Genomic DNA, 21,590 nt, shown 5'->3' on the forward strand with positions numbered 1-21,590 from the left:
GTGGATCCGGGCCGGCCCGTGGCACGCGAGAGTCACGTGGATCCGGGCCAGCCCGTGGCACGCAAGAGTCATGGCCGGCCCGCTCTTGTGCCCACACCCCGAGCCAATGCTGCACCGCACATCCCACCGCTGTAGAGCGGTGCAAGAACTTGTCGGTCAGTACATGTCGAGGCCCCAGCACAGGCCACGGGCTGCACAGCAGTGGGAGATCCCCCCCTCAGGCGGGAGCCGAGCGCAGCAGCCCAGGCCCCGAGTCCCCAGGTTAGGTGTAAGCCCCAAGGCCACAGTGGCCGGCTGTGGCATGTCCATGCCCCACCCACACAGACCCCCAGCTCTTAAAAGGCCGGCTGAGTGCAGTCTGCTGGCCACCGCGAGCCTCAGTCCCCAGGGCCCCCCAACCCCAGACCACAGCCCCTCTGGCGGGGCGCTCCTGCCCCAGCACCTGGGGGGGGGGGGGGCTCACCGCACGCGCAGGGTCTCCAAAGTCGATCTGCAGGTTGCCCATGGCTTTGATGATGGCCATGATGGACTGGATGGTGTTGCTGTAAACCACGGCTTTGTACTGCCGGCACTCCTCCTCCGAGTAGCCGTCCTCGTGGATGATCCTGGGGCGGGAAGGGAGTCAGAGCCGCCCGCTGCGCCACATCAGGGCTGCTACGGAAAATGGGCCCAGCGGCACCCCGGGAACACGCTCTAGAGGCAGCTGCACTGGGCCCCCCGACACCCCCCCCCCCGCTCCACAGGCTCCTCCTCTCCCCGCCCGCTGCAAAGAAGGGGTCCCCTCCTGCCCCGTGTCCGGTCAGCCCGACCTCAGCCGCTGACGCCTCTACCGCAGGCACCTGGAGCGCAGACCGGGGCCAGGGCTGGCCTGTGAGGTGCGCAGGGCTCTCCGGGCGGCCTCTCCCAACACAGGGCACCCTGCCAGGGCGCGCCCGGCCCGCCCAAGGGGAGGGGGCCCGGCTGCGAGAGGCAGGTTGGGTGTCTGAATGCGCACCTGGGCGCGGCCGCCCTGCGGCTACCTGAGCCCGAGCGGCGTTAGCACAGAGCCGGCGCGGACGCACACAGCCCCTCCCAGCCTCTGCCGCCCCCACCCAGGCGAGGGCAGAACGCCGCCCTCCCGGCCCCTGGGCACAGCGCCCGCGAGGCAGGCCCGGGCTTACTTCATCTGCTTCACGATCGTGCTCTTCCCGGACTCCCCGGCACCTGCAGAGAGAGAGAGAAGCCATGAGCCTGCGGTCACCCGAGGGGCGGCACAGACCTCCCAGCAAGCTCGTGTGCGGGATCAGGCCAGTCAGGCCCCTCGCCTTGCCCAGGGAGGCGCTGGGGCGGGCGCCTGGGCACCAGGCGCTGGGCACGGCCCGTAGCAGCTTGGCGACGGGGAGAGGGAGGGGGAGGGTCTCTGCACACATGGCTGGAGTGGCTCAGGGGGGCTGGGGCAGCGTTCTTGGGGGGCTGGGGCCGCATGAGGGCCCCTGCTACACCCAGAAGGGGCGGCCCCAGGACCCGGCTCCATGCGATGGCTGTCGCCGCGCTCAGGTCCGGCCCCGCTGCTCCCGGCTTCCCGCGCCTCCCGCCGCAGCACGAGGGAACATCCCCGGCTCGGAGGGGCAGCCCTGCCCCATGGCAATGCAGTCTGACCTGGGGGGGGGGGAGTGTGTCCCGTGACACCTCCCGCTCTGCTCCCCTCTCGCTGCCAGCAGGGGGGGCCCGGGCCCTCTCGCCCCACTCGGGTTTCCACACACTCCCCTCCGGTGCCCGGCGCCCCACAGCAAAGACTGCCACCCCACCCAGCGCCCCACGGCGAGCGGCCCCCCCTCCCCAGCACCCCACAGGAAATACTGCCCCCCCGCCCGGCGCCCCACGGCGAGCATCTGTCCCCCCCGCCCGGCGCCCCACGGCGAGCATCTGTCCCCCCCGCCCGGCGCCCCACGGCGAGCACTGCCCTCCCCCCCCAGTACTCCATGGCGAGCGCCCCACAGCAAGCGGGTAGGAGGGCAGAGTGAGGGGAAAAACCCACCTGCTGTCACCTCGCCCTCGAGCTTCAGCGCCAAACCCCGCAACAAACCCTGTGGCCCCGGGCGGGCAGAGGCAGCTCCCCGTGGGCAGCGCCAGCCCGGCTCCGGCCAGGGCTCCGCACCGCCGCCAACAGCAGCCGCAGGCACGGTAACGGCGCCGCAACCCTGCCCAGGGCTGGAGCGCGGCACACGAGGTCCCTGGCCAAGCACAGGCCCCGGGAGCGCCCGAGACGCCTCGGCTCCGCCCGGGGAGCAGAGTACGTCAGCCGGCGACACACCCACCTTTCCCCGTGCGCCCCAGTCCAGCCTTCAGCAGCCCTAGCTCAGCCATGCCAGGGGGAGGGGCAGGCCCCCGGGGCTGGCTCCAGTGACCCCCCTCCGCGGCCAGGCGCTAGGGGGCAAGAACAGGAGCCTTCCCGCCGCGCACCGAGACCAGCCGCCCGCAGGGCTAGAGATCCCGGAACCCGTGGGGCAGCTCATGACTCTGCACATCACCCCGCCTCCACGGCGCACGGGCCCCGGGCTTCCCCCCCCGACTCCCCCGCCCGCGGCCATGTGCCCGAATGGACAAGCCCCGCGGAGCCAGGCGCCTCTGCTCGGGCAGCGTTCCGGGAGGAGCCGTTCTGGGTGGGGGCTGCGTGCTCACACACCCCCCCCGGTGCACGCGGCACAGCTGGGCGGAGGCCAACGGGCCGGGCGCGAGCAGAGGGGCCGTGGCGGGGGCGGGCACCCGGATGTGAATGAAGAAGTGTCTATTCAGAGCCCCCTTACGCTGGCCGTTTCCCAGTGCCCCCCGGCCCCCCAGCGCTTCGTTTTCCTTTCTGCAGCAGCCCGGAGATGCGCCCTGTCCGGACTCCAGTGGCCACGCCGGATCCAATGCCCCTTCACACGCGGGACACCCGGGCCGACTGCCCGTGAGCAGCCATGACACAGGCTGGCAACGAGCAGGCGCAAATTAGCTCTTGTGGGCACCAGGTGCAGAGCTGCTGCCGGCCGGCTGCCTGGACTGTGGGTCTGTCTGCCTGGGGGCGCACGGTGCCATGGGGGGGGGGGGCGCGGCCCGTCTGCCCGGCCCACCCGCCTGCGTTCACACCACGCAGCCTGTCCCCCGCCCTGGCTTGGGGGCCCTTGCTCTGGAAGGCCCCCAAAGGCCTAGCCACCCACCCCTCTAATGCACTAAGTGCAGCAGCTACGGGAGACGCCTCCACCCCGCAGAGAGCCCCCCGCCTCTCCCGCCCCGATACACCGGCTCCGAGGTGGAGGCCAAAGCCAGGCCACGTCCTCGGCACTGGAGCGGAAGGGCAGCTGAGCCAGCCGCAGGCCTTGCACGAGGAATTCCAGGCAGAGCCCCTGGGAGGGCACCGGAGCCTCCAGCTCTCCCTGCACCGAGCTGGCGCCCGGCAGGGATTTGAATAAGCTAACGAGATGGGGCAGATGCTGTCCAGGCCGGGGCAGAGCGAGCCAGCTGGCCTGCTGGAGCGTGGCGGAGCTCCGCCCGCACCCCTCCCAGACAGCGACTGCCTCCGATCCCTGCCCCCAGCCCGCAAGACGGACTCTCGCTCCCCAGCTGGGCCAGGGCGCTGGGCCCACGGGGAGCCAAGCGGGCAGGGGCAGGGGGCGCCCACGGGAACGGGGCCTGGGCCCTAGCGGACGCTGCTTCCCGGGCCGTCCAGGGCAGAGCAGGCCTGGAGGAAGAGGGGTGGAAAGTCCAGCGCCCTGCTCCCTCTCCGGAGGAGAACCCGTCGCCGCCCACCCCCGGTGCCCAGCTCAGCAGACTGAAGAGGTGCCGCCCAGGGCCCCCCGCCAGGGCAGAAAGCCTGAGGCGCACAGCTGGGCGGGGGCAAATCCCAGGCCACTGAGCGCGGCGAACGGGAATGCAGACGTGCACTTTGGCCGCCGCAGAAGGCGGGATGGGCTGGGAACGGGAACGGGGCTTGCCAAGGGGATGCACCAGACAGCTCATGCCCGGAGGCTTCGCGGCGCTGCGCCCATCGCGTCCTGGGAGCGCACGGCCGGCAGCCGCTGCAGGGAGCGGCGGAGCACCAGGGCCGGCGGGACAGCCAACCAGGAATGCAGGAAAGACTCGGAAATGCAAATAGCTGATGTGCAGGCAAATCCCCCCCCCCGCGCAACGGAGACCGGCTTTGCATCGCACGCACACGGACCGGCCCCTCCCGCCCAGCCGGCTGCACCCGGCGGTGTTCCCAGGCCAGGTCCATGCCTACCCCGAGATCCACGCCCCGTGGACGGATCTGCCGGGGTGAGAGTTAGCGGGTCCAGCAAGGACCCACCAAATCGATGGCAGACGGCAGCTCTGTCGGCCCCGGCACTCCACGGGGAGCTGACGGGCGCTTCTCCCATCCACCCCACAAGGGGGGACGTCGCAGAAACGCGACGCTGTTCTCGGAGCAGGCGCTGGGTCTCTGCGGTCGAGCTGCCTCCCCTGGAAAGGGCCAGGATGTCCCCGCAATTAGCCGAGTGCAAACGCAGTCTGACTTCAGAACAATGGGGAGCGGCAAACAAAGGCGCGGAGAAACGCTCCCTCTAATGTTTCCATGTGCGTGCGGAATGCAATTTGTTCTGTGCACGGAGGCACGTGGGGATGTGCACCACCACCAGAGACATGCTGCCCCAGCGCCCCGCTGGCAGGGAGCACAGCCCGGAGGGACACCAGGAAGGAAACCCAGGAGCTCTCGCCTCGATTCGGGACACGAGCCCCTCGCAAGAGGCAGGTGATTCTGCCGCTGCCCACGACGTGGGTCTCGCACGTGCGCTGCAGCAAGGACCACGGACACCTCCCCAAGAGCGGGCCCTGGAGTGGGGGGACATCGGCTTGCCCCCATTTTGCAGCCAGGGAGCTGGGCTGTCTCGGCCATGACCCCCCAAGGAGCAAGCTATCGACACGACGTGTGAGCCCACAGACACGCGGGCAGGGGCCCGGGCAGGCCCTTCCGGGCACAGAGCCAGAGCGGCACGTCCGTCCCGCTGACGGCAGCTCTCCGCTCAACCTGCGCCAGCTGGCGTCCTCTCACCATTGCGCCACCTGGCCGCGCCGTCCTCGGCTCTGTGCTGGGCGGCCCCCGTGGCTCCCCTCGGCAGCCGCAGGACGGGGACGGAGCGGCTCCCAGGACGGGATCGTACGCCCCGGGGCCGCTGCTCGGGCGCCTGGTCTCACTTGCTGTCAGAGTGGCCCCCAGCGCCGGCGCTGAGCCGCCCCGGGGCTCGCAGGCAGAGGAGACAGGCCGATGGCACCGGGCCCGGCTGGTACGAACACTCCCGTGTGTGGGCGTGGGCGGCTCCGGGAAGCCTGCAGGAGGGGCCCCTTTACCGGCACGGCAGGTCCCCCCGCAAGCTCCTCCGCAAGGCAGACCTGGGCACTGCCTGGGACCTTCTCACCCCCCGCCCACGCCGGGCCGCCCTCTCCGGGCTTTTTCCTAGCTGGGTAAATGCACCGGCACCAGGCCCGACGGGCGTGCTCTCTGGAGAGGAGGCTACTTGCCTGGCGCGCAAGCCAGCTGCCAACCCTGCTGACCGATCAGCCTGCCCGGCGCCCGCGCTCGGCCCCAGCCCGGACAACGCGCCGCCCGCTTTCCAGGGCCCCGTCAGCAGCAGACACTGGAAGGACCCAGCACACGCTGGTCCCGTCACTCCATCCATGGAAGCAGCTGCCCACGTGGACCACGGCAGCCTCGCAGCGCTCCTGGGGGGCTCGGCTTTGGGCCGCCCCATCTGCACGAGGGGCCGTTTAAAACTCTGCTTCCGAGCGGCAGCGCGGGACTGAAAAGGCCGTTCGGATCACAGCCGGCAGGGCGGCCGTCGCATCGGCCCCGAAACCCGCTCGCTGCTGGCACAGGGTTTGGTGCCCGACGCTTAGGAGCAAGCAGCCCGGGGCGCCCTGAAGACTAGCACTGGTTTGTGGGCGGGGGGAGAAGGAGAATAACCCACCCAGCAGCGGACAGAGCCAGCAGCGGCCTCCGACACGTCCGAGTGCATCCTAGGGCTACGCAACCAGAGCAGCTGGCCAGCCGCCCCGGACGGTAACTCAAGCATGCGCTGGCGCCTGACGCAGCTCAGCTGATTCCAGGTCACTGCTCTCGCGAACGGCTGAGGCGCGAGCGAAGCGAAAGCCAGCGCCCAGGCAGGCCCCCGAAGCCCCACCAGTCCCTCGCTGCCCGAGAACGGCCAGCTCAGCCTGCGGCGTGTTCTCCATAGCGAGCCTGGGCTGGGAACCGAGCGCCACGCCCGAGGGGGCACCAGTCACACGTGGCCAACACGGCACGTGGCCCGCCTGGTCTCAGCGTTGGGGGCGGCAGCAACTGGCGGCCCCAGGGCTCCGCAGAGGCTGTGTCCACAACGCTGAGCACGGGGCTGGCACCTCCGTGCCAGAAGGCGCCGAGAGGCTCGCGGGGCCGGGGGGCTGACTCTCCGGAGGTGGGATCTCGGTGCTGGGCGACCGGCTGGCAGCAGGAGAGGAGCGCAGGGTGGCCCGTGCAAGGTGGGAACCGGCCGAGAAGGAACTGTTGGCCCCAAGCCCAGGGAAACCTCTCGACCCCCCAAAAAGACGAGAGGAGGCCTGAGCACAGAGCAGCCGGCGGGCAAGCCCCCGCGTGAGCCGGGCAAAGCAAGGGAGCAGATGGCCTTAATGAGCTTAACGAGGAGCCATCACTAACCCCGTTATCCCGGTGTCTGTCTAACAGGATTCTGCCATCAGAACGCCCCAGCTCAGCTCTGCGCTGAAACCGACACCAGCCAGGAGAGCACTTTCAGCACGGCCCCGGCGCCGCACACCCAGGCGCTGGCAGCCCGAGGCTCCTCGCCCGCTCGGGGGATACGGCCCCGTCTGCCTGCCCGGGGTGCGGCTCTCCGCCCGCAGCGCCCGGCTGGCTCTCACGCACCGGACAGCAGCACCGCCCTCGCGTCACATTTCCCAGCAAGGGCTAGCGGGTCAAAGGAGACGAGAAACCCCTCGTCCGACACTGGCGTTGCAGAAGTAGCACATCCCTCCCGACAGACGCAGGGGCCGAAACACGGCCCGGCCCCCTTGAACCAAGCAGCAGAGCCGGCCTGCCCCCGCGGCAGGGCAGCAGAGACGCCCCGGCGGCAGGGCAGCAGACACGCCCCCGCGGCAGGGCAGCAGAGACGCCCCGGCGGCAGGGCAGCAGAGACGCCGCAAGTCACTGTGCATACACAAGACCCGCTCCTGCTCCAAAGATTCAAACCAGGCCCCGCCGGCCCGGCCAGGGCCAGACCCAGGAGGCCGCCCCAGAGAGGCATGATGCCACCAGAGACGGGGCTGCTGTGACGTCGGGGCACAGAGGTCCCTCAGGGAAGCCCCCCAATCAGCCAGCTCCTTGTCCCCCCACGGGACCCTTACCCATGGTCCCTCAGCGCACAGCGGAGCCGAGCGCCATGCAGCGGCAGTGCTGCCGTTCACGGTGGTTTCCCAGCTGTTCCCAAGGGGGCCAAGTCCCCTGTTCCAGGAGCCTGCTGCAGCAATTGTGGCTTTCCCAGCTTCCTGCGGCTGGCTCCCACCCGCCACGCCGTGGAGACCTGCCCTCGCCAGGGGCCACACGTGGCCCAGAGCTCGCCGCAGAAGCGTGGAGCAGCATTCCGGCCAGCTGGAGATGGGCCCCGCACGGCTGGGAGGGAGAGTGGGGGTGCCCCTGGGCCAGGTGCCCCGAGGCCATGCACATGAGACGCTGCTCCAAGGGCACATTCCTATGCAGTCCCTCCTGGGTGTGGGGGTGGGGGGAACCCCCATGATCACGGGGACTTTGGGTTTCTCCAGGAGTCCCCACGCCCCGCTGTTGTGCAAAGTGCTGACGCGCGGTGCCCGACCCATGGGGCGCCACCCGGCCCGGAGCACAACCGGGGAACATGGAGCTTACGAAAAATGGAGGAACCTTCATCTGCCATTTCGGGGACCCAGATGCTACTTGGAGGTCCAAAGGCCACAGACTGACAGACCCACGGAGCACCTGGCCTGGACCGGACCTCATCCCCTGCCCCCCGGCAGGACCCGGCACCGCCCACACCAGGGCTACTCAACTTTGGAAGCCCCGGGTGCCACACTGATACTCACAGCACATGTCCATGGTTGCATAAACATGCAAATATACGCAAATATATGCAAATAGCTTTGCTCACATGGACAGGCATAAATACCACGATTAAGGCAAAGCTACACAGCACACAGGCCCCATTTGAGTCCGTTCTGAGGATACTAATAAAATGCAGCATTCCCCGATCTCCACCCCAGGACTGCACTTCGCACGAGCAATGGCAGCCCAGGAACGGAACGCCCAGCGCGCAGCTCAGCAGCCGACCGTGCTGGTGTCACGTTACTGGATTTTGAGGGGAGCAGCCAGATCCCTGCTGTACCCATGGGGGGTGTTGGCCCCAAAAGTGGTACAGAGGGGGCCGTGTGGGGTGTCAAACAAAAGCCTCCTGTGCACTGATTCTGTATGTGCTCTCCGTACACCTGTATAATGTCTGCATGTGGAGTTAGGAATATGGACTCTGTGTTGGTGCTGAAAGATTCTCTGACGCAGAGCAATGGGCCAGGAATGTTTGCCTATGGACATGCTAATGAGCAAAGCTCCAGGGAACAAGAGCCCTAGATAGGCCAAGGACACACCTCGAGAATAGGGACTGACACCTAAGGGCTACCAGCGGGGGACACAGGGATAGGCCACAGGCCAGGTGACCTGCTGCAGCCAAGAAGAGATGAGGAAGGAGGGATAAAGAGGCCATGTGGCCGACTCCAGCTGGGTGCTCAGCTCAGCACTTCATCCCAGAAGCAGCAATGCAGGGATCGAAGAGCCGGGAAGAACTGTGGACCCATCCTGACATAGGACGTGCACCAAAGTCTTTTAAGCCAGCAGCTGTAACATCTCTGCTAGAGCCTGCGTCGAGAACTGGGAGATTCGGTGCATGTAATGTACGATACTTTAACACCCTCACTCTCAGGCTTTACTTTCTTGTGGTAATAAACCTTTAGTTGTTCGATGCTAAAGGATTGGCTCAGCGTGATTTGCAGGTAAGGTCCGGAGGGTAAATTGACCAGGGATCTGTGGCTGGTTTCTTGGGACCGGACAGAACTCGTTCCGGGGAGGTGGGATTGGGTGCTAGGACCCCCCACCTGTGTATGAGGCCCGGGGCCATCTGGGGCACGGATATTGCTGGGGTGTCGGAGGGGTTTTGCTCGTGAGGCTTCAGGCAGGCTGCTGAGCCCTCGGTGGGACTGGCGTGTGGCCGGTTTGGGGGCTGTAAGGAGCCCCTAGTTTGAGCAATTTGCCCTGAGCGGACCCTCAGCGGTGCCCAGACCTGGCCCAGCTGTCGACGACTTTCGTTTTGGTTCCCACCTGCGGCCGCGAGTTGAGTAGCCCTGGTCTAGCCCATGCCTGAGGCGTGTCTCCAACCCGCCCGTAACGCTCCCCCGTGCTGGGGAGTCCGCGCCTGGCGCTGAGCCATTTCCCGCACAGCGCTCCCCGGCCAGGCGACGGGCACCACGGGCTACTCCGGCCCCAGTTGGCTGAGGCACTGGCCCCCAGAGCAGCGCGGACCGGCCGGCCGAGGAGACGGAGGAACAGGCGCCCTCGGGGGGTCTGAATCCGCAGGCTTCCGGGGCCTTGTCCCCAGGTGCTAACACCCCCCAGCACTAACCCCTGCCCCGCCCAGCGCTGTCAGCCAGGCTAAGGCAGCATGGGGAGAACGGCAGCCGGGGGTCGGCCTGGCTCTGCCGTTAACGGGGGGCGGATGGAGCAAGTCACTTAGGAACTGCGGCCCCGAGACCTTAGCCACGCAATGGGGGCGACAGGACGCCTTAGCTCAGAAACAAGGGCCCCGTCCCGTCCCCAAGTAGGCACAGCCGCACCCTGGAGCCCCCAGCCTGCCCCAGACCCCCACGGTCTCGCTTCTGCCCCTCTCTGGGGCTGGGGTCGTTTGTTTGGCCTTAGCTGGAGCTTTCTCCAACTCCCTCCTGCCTCAGCGCACGTCTGCGGGCCCGCAAACCACTCACCGCCACACGCCCGCCTGCTCGCACGCCCGCCCGCTCGCCCGCTCGCACGCCCGCTCGCACGCACGCCCGCTCGCACGCCTGCCCGCTCGCCCGCCCGCTCGCACACTCACAGTGGGAGGTGCCTGCAATGGGACTGCTTCGCCGAGCGCCCCACCGAGACAGACTCAGCAGGCAGGTGAAAGGGGCTGGCTGGGGGCCCTGACCCGCCCCAAGCCTCCCACCCCACAGGCACCCTGGAGGCAGGTCAGCTGTTTCCCCCAGCTCCCCGGCAAAGGGCAAGTGCCCAGTTTGCTGCATCCTCACTCTGGCTGGGGGGTGCAGGGGGCAGATGAACCTGGCCCTGGCCCAGCTGGGGGACGTCCCCCTCCCCCGGCTGTGCCCGCTGGAGCTGCAGCGGCCATGGACAGGCACTGCTCCCCCGGGCCCAAGCTGCTGCGGCGAGAGGGGGCCGGGTCGTCCCCTCCCTGGGGCAGCCTGCACCCTGCCCCTCCTCCCCAGCCCCGCCCCAGAGCGGCCATCCAAAGGGAGCCTGCACGTTTGCATTTTATCTCCCCAAAAACAAACGCGATTTGAGTCGGGGCGGAGGGCGCTGGGTTCCCTCTAAGAGCACAGATCTCTCCCAGCCGTGCCCCCAGGAGGCGAGGGGTCTACTCCCAGCTCCTCCGGGTCTCTGCGTCCCCATCGCTCACCGCGGAACAAGGCCACCGACCCCCCTTGGGAGCCGCTGAGGAAGAGCGCCGGAGCAGCGGGCCGCAGTGACGCGTCTTCTCTCGAATTCGGCGCCGGGCTCCCGCTAGCCAATCGAGGGCCTGGCGGGCGGGCCAGCTCCTTCCCTGGTGCCTTCTCCAGGAGGTACTGCCCCCAGTGGTGCACGGGGATTCCCCGACAAGCCACGCCCCAGAGCCTGGGCACGGCGGACGACAGGCCCTAGGAGCATTCCAGCACCTGCTCCCCCGCGGCAGCGCGACGCCGGAACGAACCCCACAGCGCCGCTCCGCACGGCAGGGGCTCCCCGGCTGCAGGCGTTTAAAGAGCCGGAGGCCCCCGCCCCCAGGTTCATCACCCCCGACAGGAGAAGCTAAGCCCCAGGGCCTCACCGGCTGAGTCAGCGTCAGCCTGCCCAGCCCCCATGCACACAGCTGGGCTCCCCGGCGCGGCGGGACTCCCCTCGCCGCCTCCACGTGGGCGGGCGGGCGCCCCAGGAGCCCGGCACTCGGTAGATGGCCTCCCTTCCCCACTGAGCAAGCGACAGGCATTTCTGGCTGGGAGCAAGCCCGGAGCAAGCTGACACGCGGCCGCCGCAAGGGGACCCCGTGGCCCGAGAGGCAAGAACCCAACGGCCCGGGGGGAACCTGCCCTGCGGGACCCTTCCCGCCTGCGCTGCGACCCCTCTGCCCCAGGCATGGGCTTCCCAGGGGCTCAGCGAGCTGGCCGGCCTGGGGACGCAGGTCAGGGACTTGGGCAGCAACGTGCCCACCGGCCAGGCTAATCCCGAAGTGCCAACAGCCCTCCAGCGCCGGCCCACAGCCCCCCCCCGACACGTCTCTCAGCACCGCCTGGGGAGCGGCCCGGGGCTGCCCACCCCTCCCCGGACACACCCCAGCCCAGAGCAGAGGGGGAGGGCAGAGAAAAGCTGCAGAGCCCTGCGGAGGGAGGCTGGCGCCCAGGCCCGGCTCGCCTGGGTACTTGACGTGCCCGCTGCCCTGCCGGGAAGATGCCCCGCAGGTCTCACCTACCAGACCCCTGAGCCCCACTGCGCAGCTCGCCTGGTCCCCACCCCCCCCTTCCGCGGCCTTACGCCTCCCGCCGACTTCACGGCCCCGGCGCGGGAGAGGCCAGCGAGCGGCTGAGCCTGAAAACGAACGTGAGACTGGCGGCCACTGACGGGCCACACGATCAGAAGCAAGCGCCTGGCACCGACGAGATCCAACCGCTTCCCTCCCGGCGCCGGGCAGCAGCTCCGGGCTAGCCCCACGGCCAATGGGCTGCCAACGCCGGCTCACGCCCCGCCCCGGCGCAGACAGAGCCCTGGGTCCAAAACGGCCTTTGCCAGCTGCTCCCAAGGCTCCACCCGCACAGACAGCCCCACAGGCCCCCGCCGGCCTGGAGCGCCAGGAATCGGGGGAGCCGGTGGCTGGGTCGGAAGGGCAATGCTCCAGTAGCTCAGCACTGTGGGACCCGGGGGTTTAAGCTGGGACGGCCGATGCAAGGCCCCCTCCCACCGGCCGATGCCCAGAGCACGGGGACTTGGCAACTCACCGAGCTGCAGGGCGGAGTCGTCTAAACCCGCTGCAGAACTGCCTGCCAGCCAGCCCCCCTCCGCCCCCCGCAACCCTTCCCTGCCTGCCGCCCCGCCCTGGAAAGCCGGCACAGCAAAGCCGCACGGACCCAGGCTGCCCCCCCGGCCAGCCCCATCCGCCGGACTCCTTCCCGCGTGGCTCCGGGCCCAAGTGGCCTCCCGCCGCCTCTGGACTGAGGCCTTTTCAACGCCGGCAGGGCCCACAAGAGAGGCATGCTTCTGGGATCGAGGGTCTCGGGCCCCGGCAGGACGGAGCACGGCGCAGGGTCCGCTTGCCCCTGGGCTAGGACTCCCCGCAATCTCCCATTGGCCGCGGGAGCTCCAGCCAGGCCTTAGCCCGCAGAGCCCTGCGCCCACTGCAGCCACGGCCGGCGGGAGGCCACAGCTGGCGGCGCCACGCGAGGTGCCCGGGAAAGGAAGCGGCAGCCGTGGGGAGGGGTACAAAGGTGCCCGGGGGAAGCCCAAGGAGATGGGTCGATCCCGAGCGCTCTGAAGGAGCAAGAGCGCGGGGAGGGACCAGACACCAGGAAGCCAGCTGGAGGCAGGAGGCGTGCCAGGAGGAGACTGATGGGAACTCACTCTGCCCGGCTCTCCGTCCACTCCCACGGGTGGGCGGCCCTTCCCGTGCCCTGGGGAGACGGCAGCAGATAAGCACAGGGCAGGACTCCAGGCGGCCGGTGGGAGGAGGGGCCGTAGCTGGCAGCGTGGGCTGGGGGCAGGGAGGGAGGGAGGGGCGCCAGCAGGGCCAAGGAGGGGTCTGCCGTGGAGACAGCCAAGAGACTGCTCCGCGTGGCAGCAATACACGAGGCACCCGCAAGCCGGCCCTATGGGCAGGGCACGTGCCCAGGACTTGGGTGATGGGGGTCCAAGCCCCTGCTGTACCGCTGAGCGCCACTGGGCTTCTGCATAACGGGGATAGCAGCCAGGCCCGGCCCCCTGGGGCGCAAGAGGAGAAATTCGCCAACTTCCACGTGGCGCCAAGACGCCACGCAGCGGGGACCACGGAAGCAGCCAAGATCTAAAGACGGGGAGCCAGCTCTGCAAGCGGGAGGACGCCACAGCCACGCCGCTCCAGGCAGACACTATACGGTCGCTCTCTAGTCCTGTGACATTGCCAGTGTATGAACCAGTCCCAGCGCCCTGCCTCGGTTTCCCCGCACACACAGGGCGGCCACGGGTGGCAAAGCGGGTCTCGCTGGTCACAGAGCAAACGAACAGCAATCAAAGAAAGGCAGCAGCAGCTGCGAGGGGAGGAGAGTCTGTTTTCTGGATCGCCGTCTGGTGCGGCCATGTCTTCCCTGGCACGAGAGCGCTGCTGAATCCCAGCCCAGATGGCACCGGCTGCCACGCAAAAGTGAAAAACATTTCGTGTGAGTCGGCGCCAAGGCCAGGCGAGGCTGAGGAGCATGAGGGGAGGGTGCCGGAGCAGGTAACGAATTCACATCTGCAGCAGGCTCCCGCTTGGGTCAATCCCTCTTGGCGGTTGGGGGCTGCAGTCAGAGGTGAGCGGAAGAACCAGAGTTCGACACTCAGCAAGTCATCTGCTCGCGTCCATTTATGGGGAAGCAGAACGACTGTCGATCTGAAACCGCTCGCGGCTCCTTTCACACCCCACATCAAGCCTGGGGTGTGAACTGCCCTGGAAAAGGACCGGACTTCAGTCTGCCAGTGCTGCAGGACCGGGTCTGGATGCACGACCTTAACCCGCTCGCGCCTTGTTCGAAATGGCACTGGGGCAGAGCGTCTCCTTGGAGAGCGGAACCGGCTAGCGAGCGCTGAATGGACGCAGGGCGCTCGTCTGGCGCACTTTGGGCTTCGGCGTGCGGCTAGTTTACAAACAGACGATTTGGAGGCACCACTCGAGCGGACGTCGGGCGATCAGTCTGGCGCCGGTACCCGTGTCACAGCGGAGTGGCAAGGCACCAGGCAGGAGACTGAGCGCCTCAGAGCAACAGCGGCTCTTCCGCTGTGATGGGATGGCCCCGTGCCACCTGCAGCAGCTGCTCCCGGGGAGAAGACGTGCACGGCAGGGCCTTGGTGGGAGAGTAAGCGAGCGGGAGGAAGTAGCCTCTGACCAGCCAGAGCAGGGTTTGGAAATCCCTGGACAGACACTCCACTGGCTTAGCAATCATTTCCCCAGCATGAATTCTCAGCTCCGCGGCCGCTTACCGGCTGTTCCGAGAACAGGGGAGCTGTAAGTATTCGTACGATCTATTGCTTACTCACACCTCTGCTTCCTATAGACGTAGGAAACCCCACAGGTACGTATTTAACCCACCCTAGAGATCACTCACTCCCCAGAGTTCAGTAACGTGCTGCCCACTTACCCTGTAGCACCAGGGTTTCAAACATGTACCAAAACCGCCCTGGGAAGAGGCAGAGTGGAAGAATAGGGGAGGGGAGGGGATGGAATAACCAGGCTACTGTCCAAGAGGGTGAAACTGACAAAAAGCCGCGAGTGAAACTGACTAGTGTTCTCATACCCGCACTCTATTGCCCGGGGAACGCTGGACTGGCAGTAAAAGCCCCAGGGCTGCCTGCCCGCAGGCGGGGGAAGAGAACACGGTTTTGGTTTCTCTTTGGAAGGTTCTCTTCACACCCACCCTGTTCCCCATCTCACTTCAAGCTCTGTTTCGGCAGGAATTGCTAGGTCTGTTCACTGGACAGGGAAAAGTTCCCAGGGGACCAACGGGGTTGTCTGAGCCCTGCCTTGGGAGGGCAGCTAGAATACTGGGGGACACACCTGCACAATAACGTTCCTTTAGACCGCCCTCTGCAGCCACAACCAGTGGAAAATTACTTTTAAAATAAGGGCTGGTTTCACAGCGGCCACCTGACGGCCATGCAGCGCTGGCAGCCTTCCGGCAGGACTGTGCCTTTCTAAGAGACTCGGATTGGCAAGCCAAGCTCCCGGTACTCCACTCGCCTCCTCTTAAATCACCGGCTTGCGGCAGACGCTGTCATCTTGACGCCCGTGCCAGCACAGCGTTCCCAGCCCTCCTGATGGGGGGCAGCGGCTAGCTCGCACCCTCTGCACGGGGCGGCCGCTGCCAAATGTTCCCTGATGGCTTTGGGGCAGGAAGCCGGCCGTGGCCTGGCCCCCGGCGAGAGGGAGGGTCTCCGCAGAACGGCCAGGTCTGCAGCCCTCGGGTTCCACCAGCGCACCCCCCAGAAATCGCCTCTTGGAATCCACACCCGCCCACGGCCGTCAGCAGGTGAGAGCCTGCGACACCCAGGCCAAACCACACTTCCCCTGCAGTGGCCGCCACGCCAGGCGGCTTGGTCCCACCGCAGGCTGCATGCGGTGGGAGTTAGGCACGTCACTGGCTAACCCATGCGCACCACCCTTCCCAGGTGAGTCTCACTGGTTATGGGTTAACCAGCAGCCCAGCTGGGCTGCTCCAGGCCGCGGCTACGGGGCACTCCGGCTTGGCCGGGCCTGGCAGGCTCCCGCCCGGCTGGAACAGCCCTCAACGTGCAGGATCCTGTTTAACCACTTCAGCGATGCAACAGGATTTCACCCCCTAGAGCCAATGGTTAAATCCAGAAACGCCTTCGACAGAAAGCGGCCTCCGGTCCCTCCGTGTACTGCCGAGGGGAAACCCTTTCAGCCGCCCGCCCAGGAAACCAAACCTCCTTTTGTTCTACCACATTCCCTTCCGGGCCACAATGAACTGCCACCACTCGCGTGGCAACGCGGCCCCAGCTCTCACACACTGGCCGGCTGGGTTCCCCGGCGGGCGGGGACTGGATCCTCTGGGACTACCCCTTATGGAAGCCACCTGGCCCCGGATGCTCTCCGCTCTCCTTAGGGCAGCGACAGGGAGGCGAACGGACCCTGCAGCGGGTTCTCGCCACGTGACCGGGGCCGCCTCCCGGCAGCTGCACAGGAAGGAGCTGTGGCAAGAATCTAAGCAACAAACAGTTCTCCGAGGGGGCCTGCAAAGTTTTAAACAGTCTGAAAAAACCTGCTTTCCCTCTCGGCACCCAGCCCCCGCTCCCGAGGGGATCTTCCACCCTCGCGCCCGACTGCCAGGGCAGCCAGCGCCCGAACCCCACACGGAACACACTGGCAAGACGGACCCACACCCCCTTCAGGCCCCTTTGCACACCAGGATCAGCACAAGAAAGGGGCAGGTCCCGGCTCGCTGACGCTCTGCAAGCTGGGCCGCAAGACAAACCCTGCTGCTTTAGATCAGGCCTGCTGGGAGGGATTGTCCCTGGGGGCAGATGCTGGCACAGCTGCTTACTGGGTGGGGCTCCTTGTACCGCCCGGGGAAGGAGCTGGCACTGGCCGTGGCAGAGGCCAGTGAGTGCGCCAGCTGGGCAGCCAGGCCCTGGAGTGGCCAAGTGGTATTTTGTCCTGCTTCTCGGCCACTGCCCTCAGCCCAGGAGAGCACCTGGGGAACGGCAAAGCAGATCTTCCGGCCCTGCTCTCCCTCACCGGGGCCTGTGTGTCCGCCCAGGGCTCCCGGATGGCGCAGACGGCCCTGGCACCCACCACCTGCCAGCCCCGGAGTCAGCGCACAGCTGGAAAGCGCTGGGGCGGTCTGGAGCCTCGCGTCTCAGTTGGTGGCTCCTGCTGGGCGGTTTGCAAGAAGCCAGGCCGGGGTGCAGACACCAGGGAGACCAGCTCTGCGAGCCGGGCCTCGGCCGGAGCTCACGCCTCTGTGCACGGCAGCACCGCACGGCCGCCCAACGGAGGGTTTCACAGCGGGCCCGGCCTGAGTCACGGATTGGGGAAAGCCAAGCTCGGCATTCCCCAGGCGCGGCGGGGAGCCCCCGACCCTGCACCCCCGTAGCAGCAAGACGAGACTCCGTGGAAGACAGGGGTTAGTGCTGCTCCAGGACACCGCACCGACGTGATGTGGACATAAGGAGTCAGGGGCTGGCTGCCCTAGACCCCTTGGGGTGGGGTCCACAGGCCCCTGAACCCCACCCCCGTGGGGCAATCGTACAGCGCAGGGGGACCCCGGGTCACAGAGCAGACAGCCCCCCACTACGATGTAAGCCCCCCTGTAATGAGCATGCAGCCCCACTGCACTGGCAGGCTGCCCCCTGCCCCACATGGCGCACCAGGGGCAGGTGCTCATGGATTTTTTTCCCTGCCATGCGCAACTGACGCAGAATTAAAGACCCAGGGCACCCCAGGCCACACACGCACTCGTCTGGCTGTTCGCTTCTAAGAGCCTGCGGCCCCAATGCAGAGCCCCACAGTCCGATCCACACGAAGCGCAGAAACCCACCGGCACGCCGAGCGCCCCGCATCTCCCTGGCACGCGACCGAGTCCGTCCCCCTCAGCCCCGAGAGCCGCGTGCCCTGCCCCATGCTAAGGGACAGGGTGCCAGGGACGACAGGCTGGGTGCTCTTAGCTTCCGAGAACGACTTCCTGCCCCGCGCACCTGTTCAGCCACCGCCCCGTCTGGCCGGGCTGGGAGGAGGCTGGAGAGACCGTTAACTCGAAGTCAACGTGAAATCGATCGACTTCAAGGAACGAGTTTCGCAGAGTTTCCGGCAGGGCTGAATGTGCAACTTCGCAGTCATTTTTCCTGCTCAAGAAATACTCTGCCCCCCCTCCTGCTGAAGGAAAGATTCACCCCCAGGATCCAGGAAACCTGAGGGGGGAGGGGACACGGAAACAGGCTCCGCATCGGAAAGCCGGGCGGAAGCGCCACGCAAACAGGCGGAAAGTCGGGAAAAGGCTCTGCCAGGAACGACAGCACCAGAAAGTTCTGGGACATTTTAACAGAGCGTGTAAAAACAAGGGAAAAAGCGAGCGCGATGCTGCGTTTCGTCTCAGCCCGTTCCGCTTGCCGATGGATTTCCAAAGGCCCGAGCCTCACGTGGGTCTGGCAGGGGGCCACGCGCCACGGAGCAGGCGATGAATTCACCAGGGAGCGCCTCTCTGAAGCCACGTATGAAACGCCCTTTCCTGCGGCAGTGACGGAGGCGGACAAGGCCCGGCCCGGGGAGTGGGACTGCACGGGCAGTCGCGGGGGTCCGCTACGGCGAGGGGGGGGGGGGGCGCCGACCCACAGAAAAGTCAGTCAGGGGCCGCGCACAAGTGAAGCAAAAAACCCAAACCAACCCCTCTCTGCCGCGGCCCCACAGAAGGCCCCTCCCACACCAGAGCCTGGGGGGCCGGGCTAGGAGAGTCTGCCTTCTCCAGCCCTGCAGTGGGGCGCAGGCACCCAGTGCTGGGGGAGCCCTGAGCCTCGAGGGCCAGATCCCGGCAAGCTGGGGCCACATCCGGCCCCCGAAGGGGCTTCCCCGCCCTGAGCTACGTGAAGCCCTCAACTGCCGGTCTGAAGGACGTCAGCTTCCCCGCGTGGCCGCTCTGGGGGAGACTCTGCACCCCGCCCCCTAGAAACGCAGCACAGAGCTTGCTGCCTGGGGGTGGGGCTACAGCCCACTCAGGGTCCTCCTGACCCCCGGCTACACGATGGCAGCATTGCACGGACTCTTTGCACTAGTGCAAGCAGGCCGTGCACCATGGGGAGCCTCCGAAGGCCGGCGGGGTGGGGACGGAGTAGGGGCGTGCAAAGTTAACTGGTAACCATCATCTGTCACAGGTGATGCTCATTGGTTCTGGTCAGCTGGTGGGGGCTGGAGCCGCTGCGCCTCAGCCCCACAGGGCCCACCCCAGCCCCACGGGGTCCGCTGTGGCAGGCTTGGGGGGCGCTCCAGCCCAGCTCGGCTGGAGCAGCCCTCACTTAACTGGTTAACCAGTGGCAGGGGATTTTACCTCCCACGTACTGGGGGACCCTTCCTGGCCGGGCCAAAGACCAGCCACGCCCTGTACTCCCCCAGAGCTCTTTCCCCACCGGGCAGGCCTTTGGGGCAGTCCCGTCTCCTGCTGCCGTGGCACCTGTCTGCAGCCAGGCAAGCCCGCGGGCGAGTGTGTGCCGGCCGGAGCAGCGGGAGAGCCTGTGTGATTCAAGCTGGTCAGCGGCCGCGCTCGGGAGAACCTGCAGCCGTTTCTCCCTGCTCCCGCGTCTGCAGCGATGCGCCCCCCAGGGCGAGCAACGGACCCGAGCCAACGCTGTTCCGGCATCGGCGCCGAACTCCTCAGTAACTTCTCAGCAACACCGGCAGATCCGCCCCCCCCGTAAACACCAGCCCTGCGCCCGCGCCCTGCAACGCTGCGAGTGACCCCGCCCGGGAAGCCAGGCCCCGAAGTGCTGCCCCGGGCGTTGCTGTTTCCATGGGTCGCGAGCAGACCCCCGGCTCCGCCAGCCGAGGCTTTTCGCTGCAGCTCCCCGGATTCCGTCAGGGAGCCAGGCAAACGCCCCTGGGGGCCATCCAAAGGGGGGGCCGCCCAGCCGAGAGGAAGGCAGGGAAGAGCAGGCGCAGCCCACGCTCGGCCCTCCGGCGCTGAATCAGCCGCTATCTTTAGAAGCCAAGTGACTCATGCCGGGGGTTGGACAAACGCTTATTCCCAGCCCGAGGGGGCCACTTGGACGAGCCAAACGGCGAAGTGCTAAAGGTCCCCCTTTGCCAGCGTGTGCGCCCCCCACGCCTCGCCCATCGGCCGCGGCTTGGGCCCTCGGCAGCGCCACGGGGCCGCTCACCAGGGCGGCGTTAAGCCCCGGCAAGCGCTAGGGAAGCAGGGCTAATCCCAGCCCGTCCCCGCGGCCATGAGACGTTACCCCTCCGCAGCCCCCATGCTGCGGGGCTCAGGGCCGCAGTGGGGAGAACGGAGAGGGGCCCCTGCCAGCCTCCCGCCCAGGTAAGCCTCAGCCCCCTGCGAGACCCCAGCGCCCACAGCCCCAGCTCAGAGCCTGAACCCCAAACCCCGGCCTGTTCCAATACTCCCAACCCCCACCCTGAGCCTCTCCTGCACCCCGATCCCCTCATCCCTAGCCCCGCCCCAGAGCCTGCCCCCGCAGCCACGCCCTCACCCCCTACCCCAGGTCTGAGCCCCCACCCACTCTCAGAACCCCTTGGCCCTACTCCCACCACATCAAATTTGCCATATCCCCCAATATGAAAGTGATGTGGTGCACAGCCCCTCCACCCTGGTGCACATAAGAAAATTCATTCCACTCCGGGGAGGGGGGGGTGAGAGGGAGCCCGGAGCTACCCCCTTCATGAACTCCTCTGTCCCTACTGAAACGGGACAGTATGTGAACGTGACATCCCCCACCCGGCCCGGCAGAGCTAAAAGGTTCCTCAGCAAGCTTGCAGGGGTCATGAGGACACAACGTAAAAAGACAACAAACCATCACTGCTGGCACGTTCCAGCAGAACCAGACGGATTGCTTGCGCCTCCAAGCTCATCAGAGAGGCAAGGAGATACTCCCTGCGCCGCTCGACAAGCGCAGCGCAATGGGCTCGTAGAATAAGACAGAGAACATCTTAGAGCCTCTATTTAAATCCACGGCACGCCCACCTCTGGGATCCTGCCTGCAGACGTGGGCGTCTCATCTCAACAAAGATCTCTTGGCATTGGAAAAAGGGCAACAAAAACGAGGAGGGGTTTGGAATGGGTCCCGTAGGAAGAGAGATTCAAAAGATGGGCACTTCTCAGCTTGGAAAAGAGGAGACTAAGGGGGGGACAGGATAGAGGTCTAGAAAATCATGCCTGGCGTGAGGAAAGTAGATAAGGAAAAATTATTTACTCGCTCCCGTATCACAAGAACTAGGGGTCACCCAATGAAATGAATAGGTAGCAGGTTTCAAACAAACAAAAGGCATTTTTTCTTCACACAGTGCACAGTCAACCTGTGGAACTCCTTGCCGGAGGATATTGCGAAGGCCAGGACTTTAACAGGGTTCAAAAAAGAGCTAGATAGATTCATGGAGGGTAGGGCCACCAACGGCTGTGAGCCAGGCTGGGTAGGAATGGTGTCCCTGATCTCTGTTTGTCTGGAGATGGATCACGTGATGAGTCCCTGTTGTGTTCCCTCCCTCTGGCCTCTCCGGGGTCAGCTCTACCCCTGAAACGTAACTCTCTCTGTCACAAGCCTCAGGACGCAACCATCTGGCCCCAGCTCAGCTCGTGACCATCACGCCCAGGTGACTTCCGTATGCAAAGCAAGACTGGTTACAAAGAGCATCCCTTGTGCTCCCGACAGCTTGTGCAGAACAGCCGGCGCCAGCCCTGCCTGAGGCGATACCGCTGGGCAAACAAACATCACATGCAAAACCCCCGGCCTGCAGAACAGGCACACGCTGCTCGGGGGCTGTCGACGCGCACAGCTGGGACAGGAACAGGTGGCAGCCACTTCACAGCTTAGCCATTCCCCCGTTTCC

The 21,590-nt window shown here is 66.5% G+C and overlaps 1 protein-coding gene across 1 annotated transcript in view; it reads right to left on the minus strand.

The window, feature by feature from the left end:
* GNAI2 (G protein subunit alpha i2) overlaps window positions 1–21,590 on the minus strand; it is a 58,728-nt gene that overhangs the window by 14,550 nt on the left and 22,588 nt on the right. Inside the window, exons 2-3 of the mRNA XM_075939548.2 lie at window positions 1,161–1,203; window positions 464–605 (exon numbers count right to left, since the gene is read on the minus strand). Coding sequence (XP_075795663.1) covers window positions 464–605; window positions 1,161–1,203 — 185 coding nt within the window. The remainder of the gene's footprint in view (window positions 1–463; window positions 606–1,160; window positions 1,204–21,590) is intronic.

Source organism: Pelodiscus sinensis, chromosome 11, assembly GCF_052426305.1.
Source record: "Pelodiscus sinensis isolate ZL-2025 chromosome 11, ASM5242630v1, whole genome shotgun sequence".
NCBI lineage: Eukaryota > Metazoa > Chordata > Testudines > Trionychidae > Pelodiscus > Pelodiscus sinensis.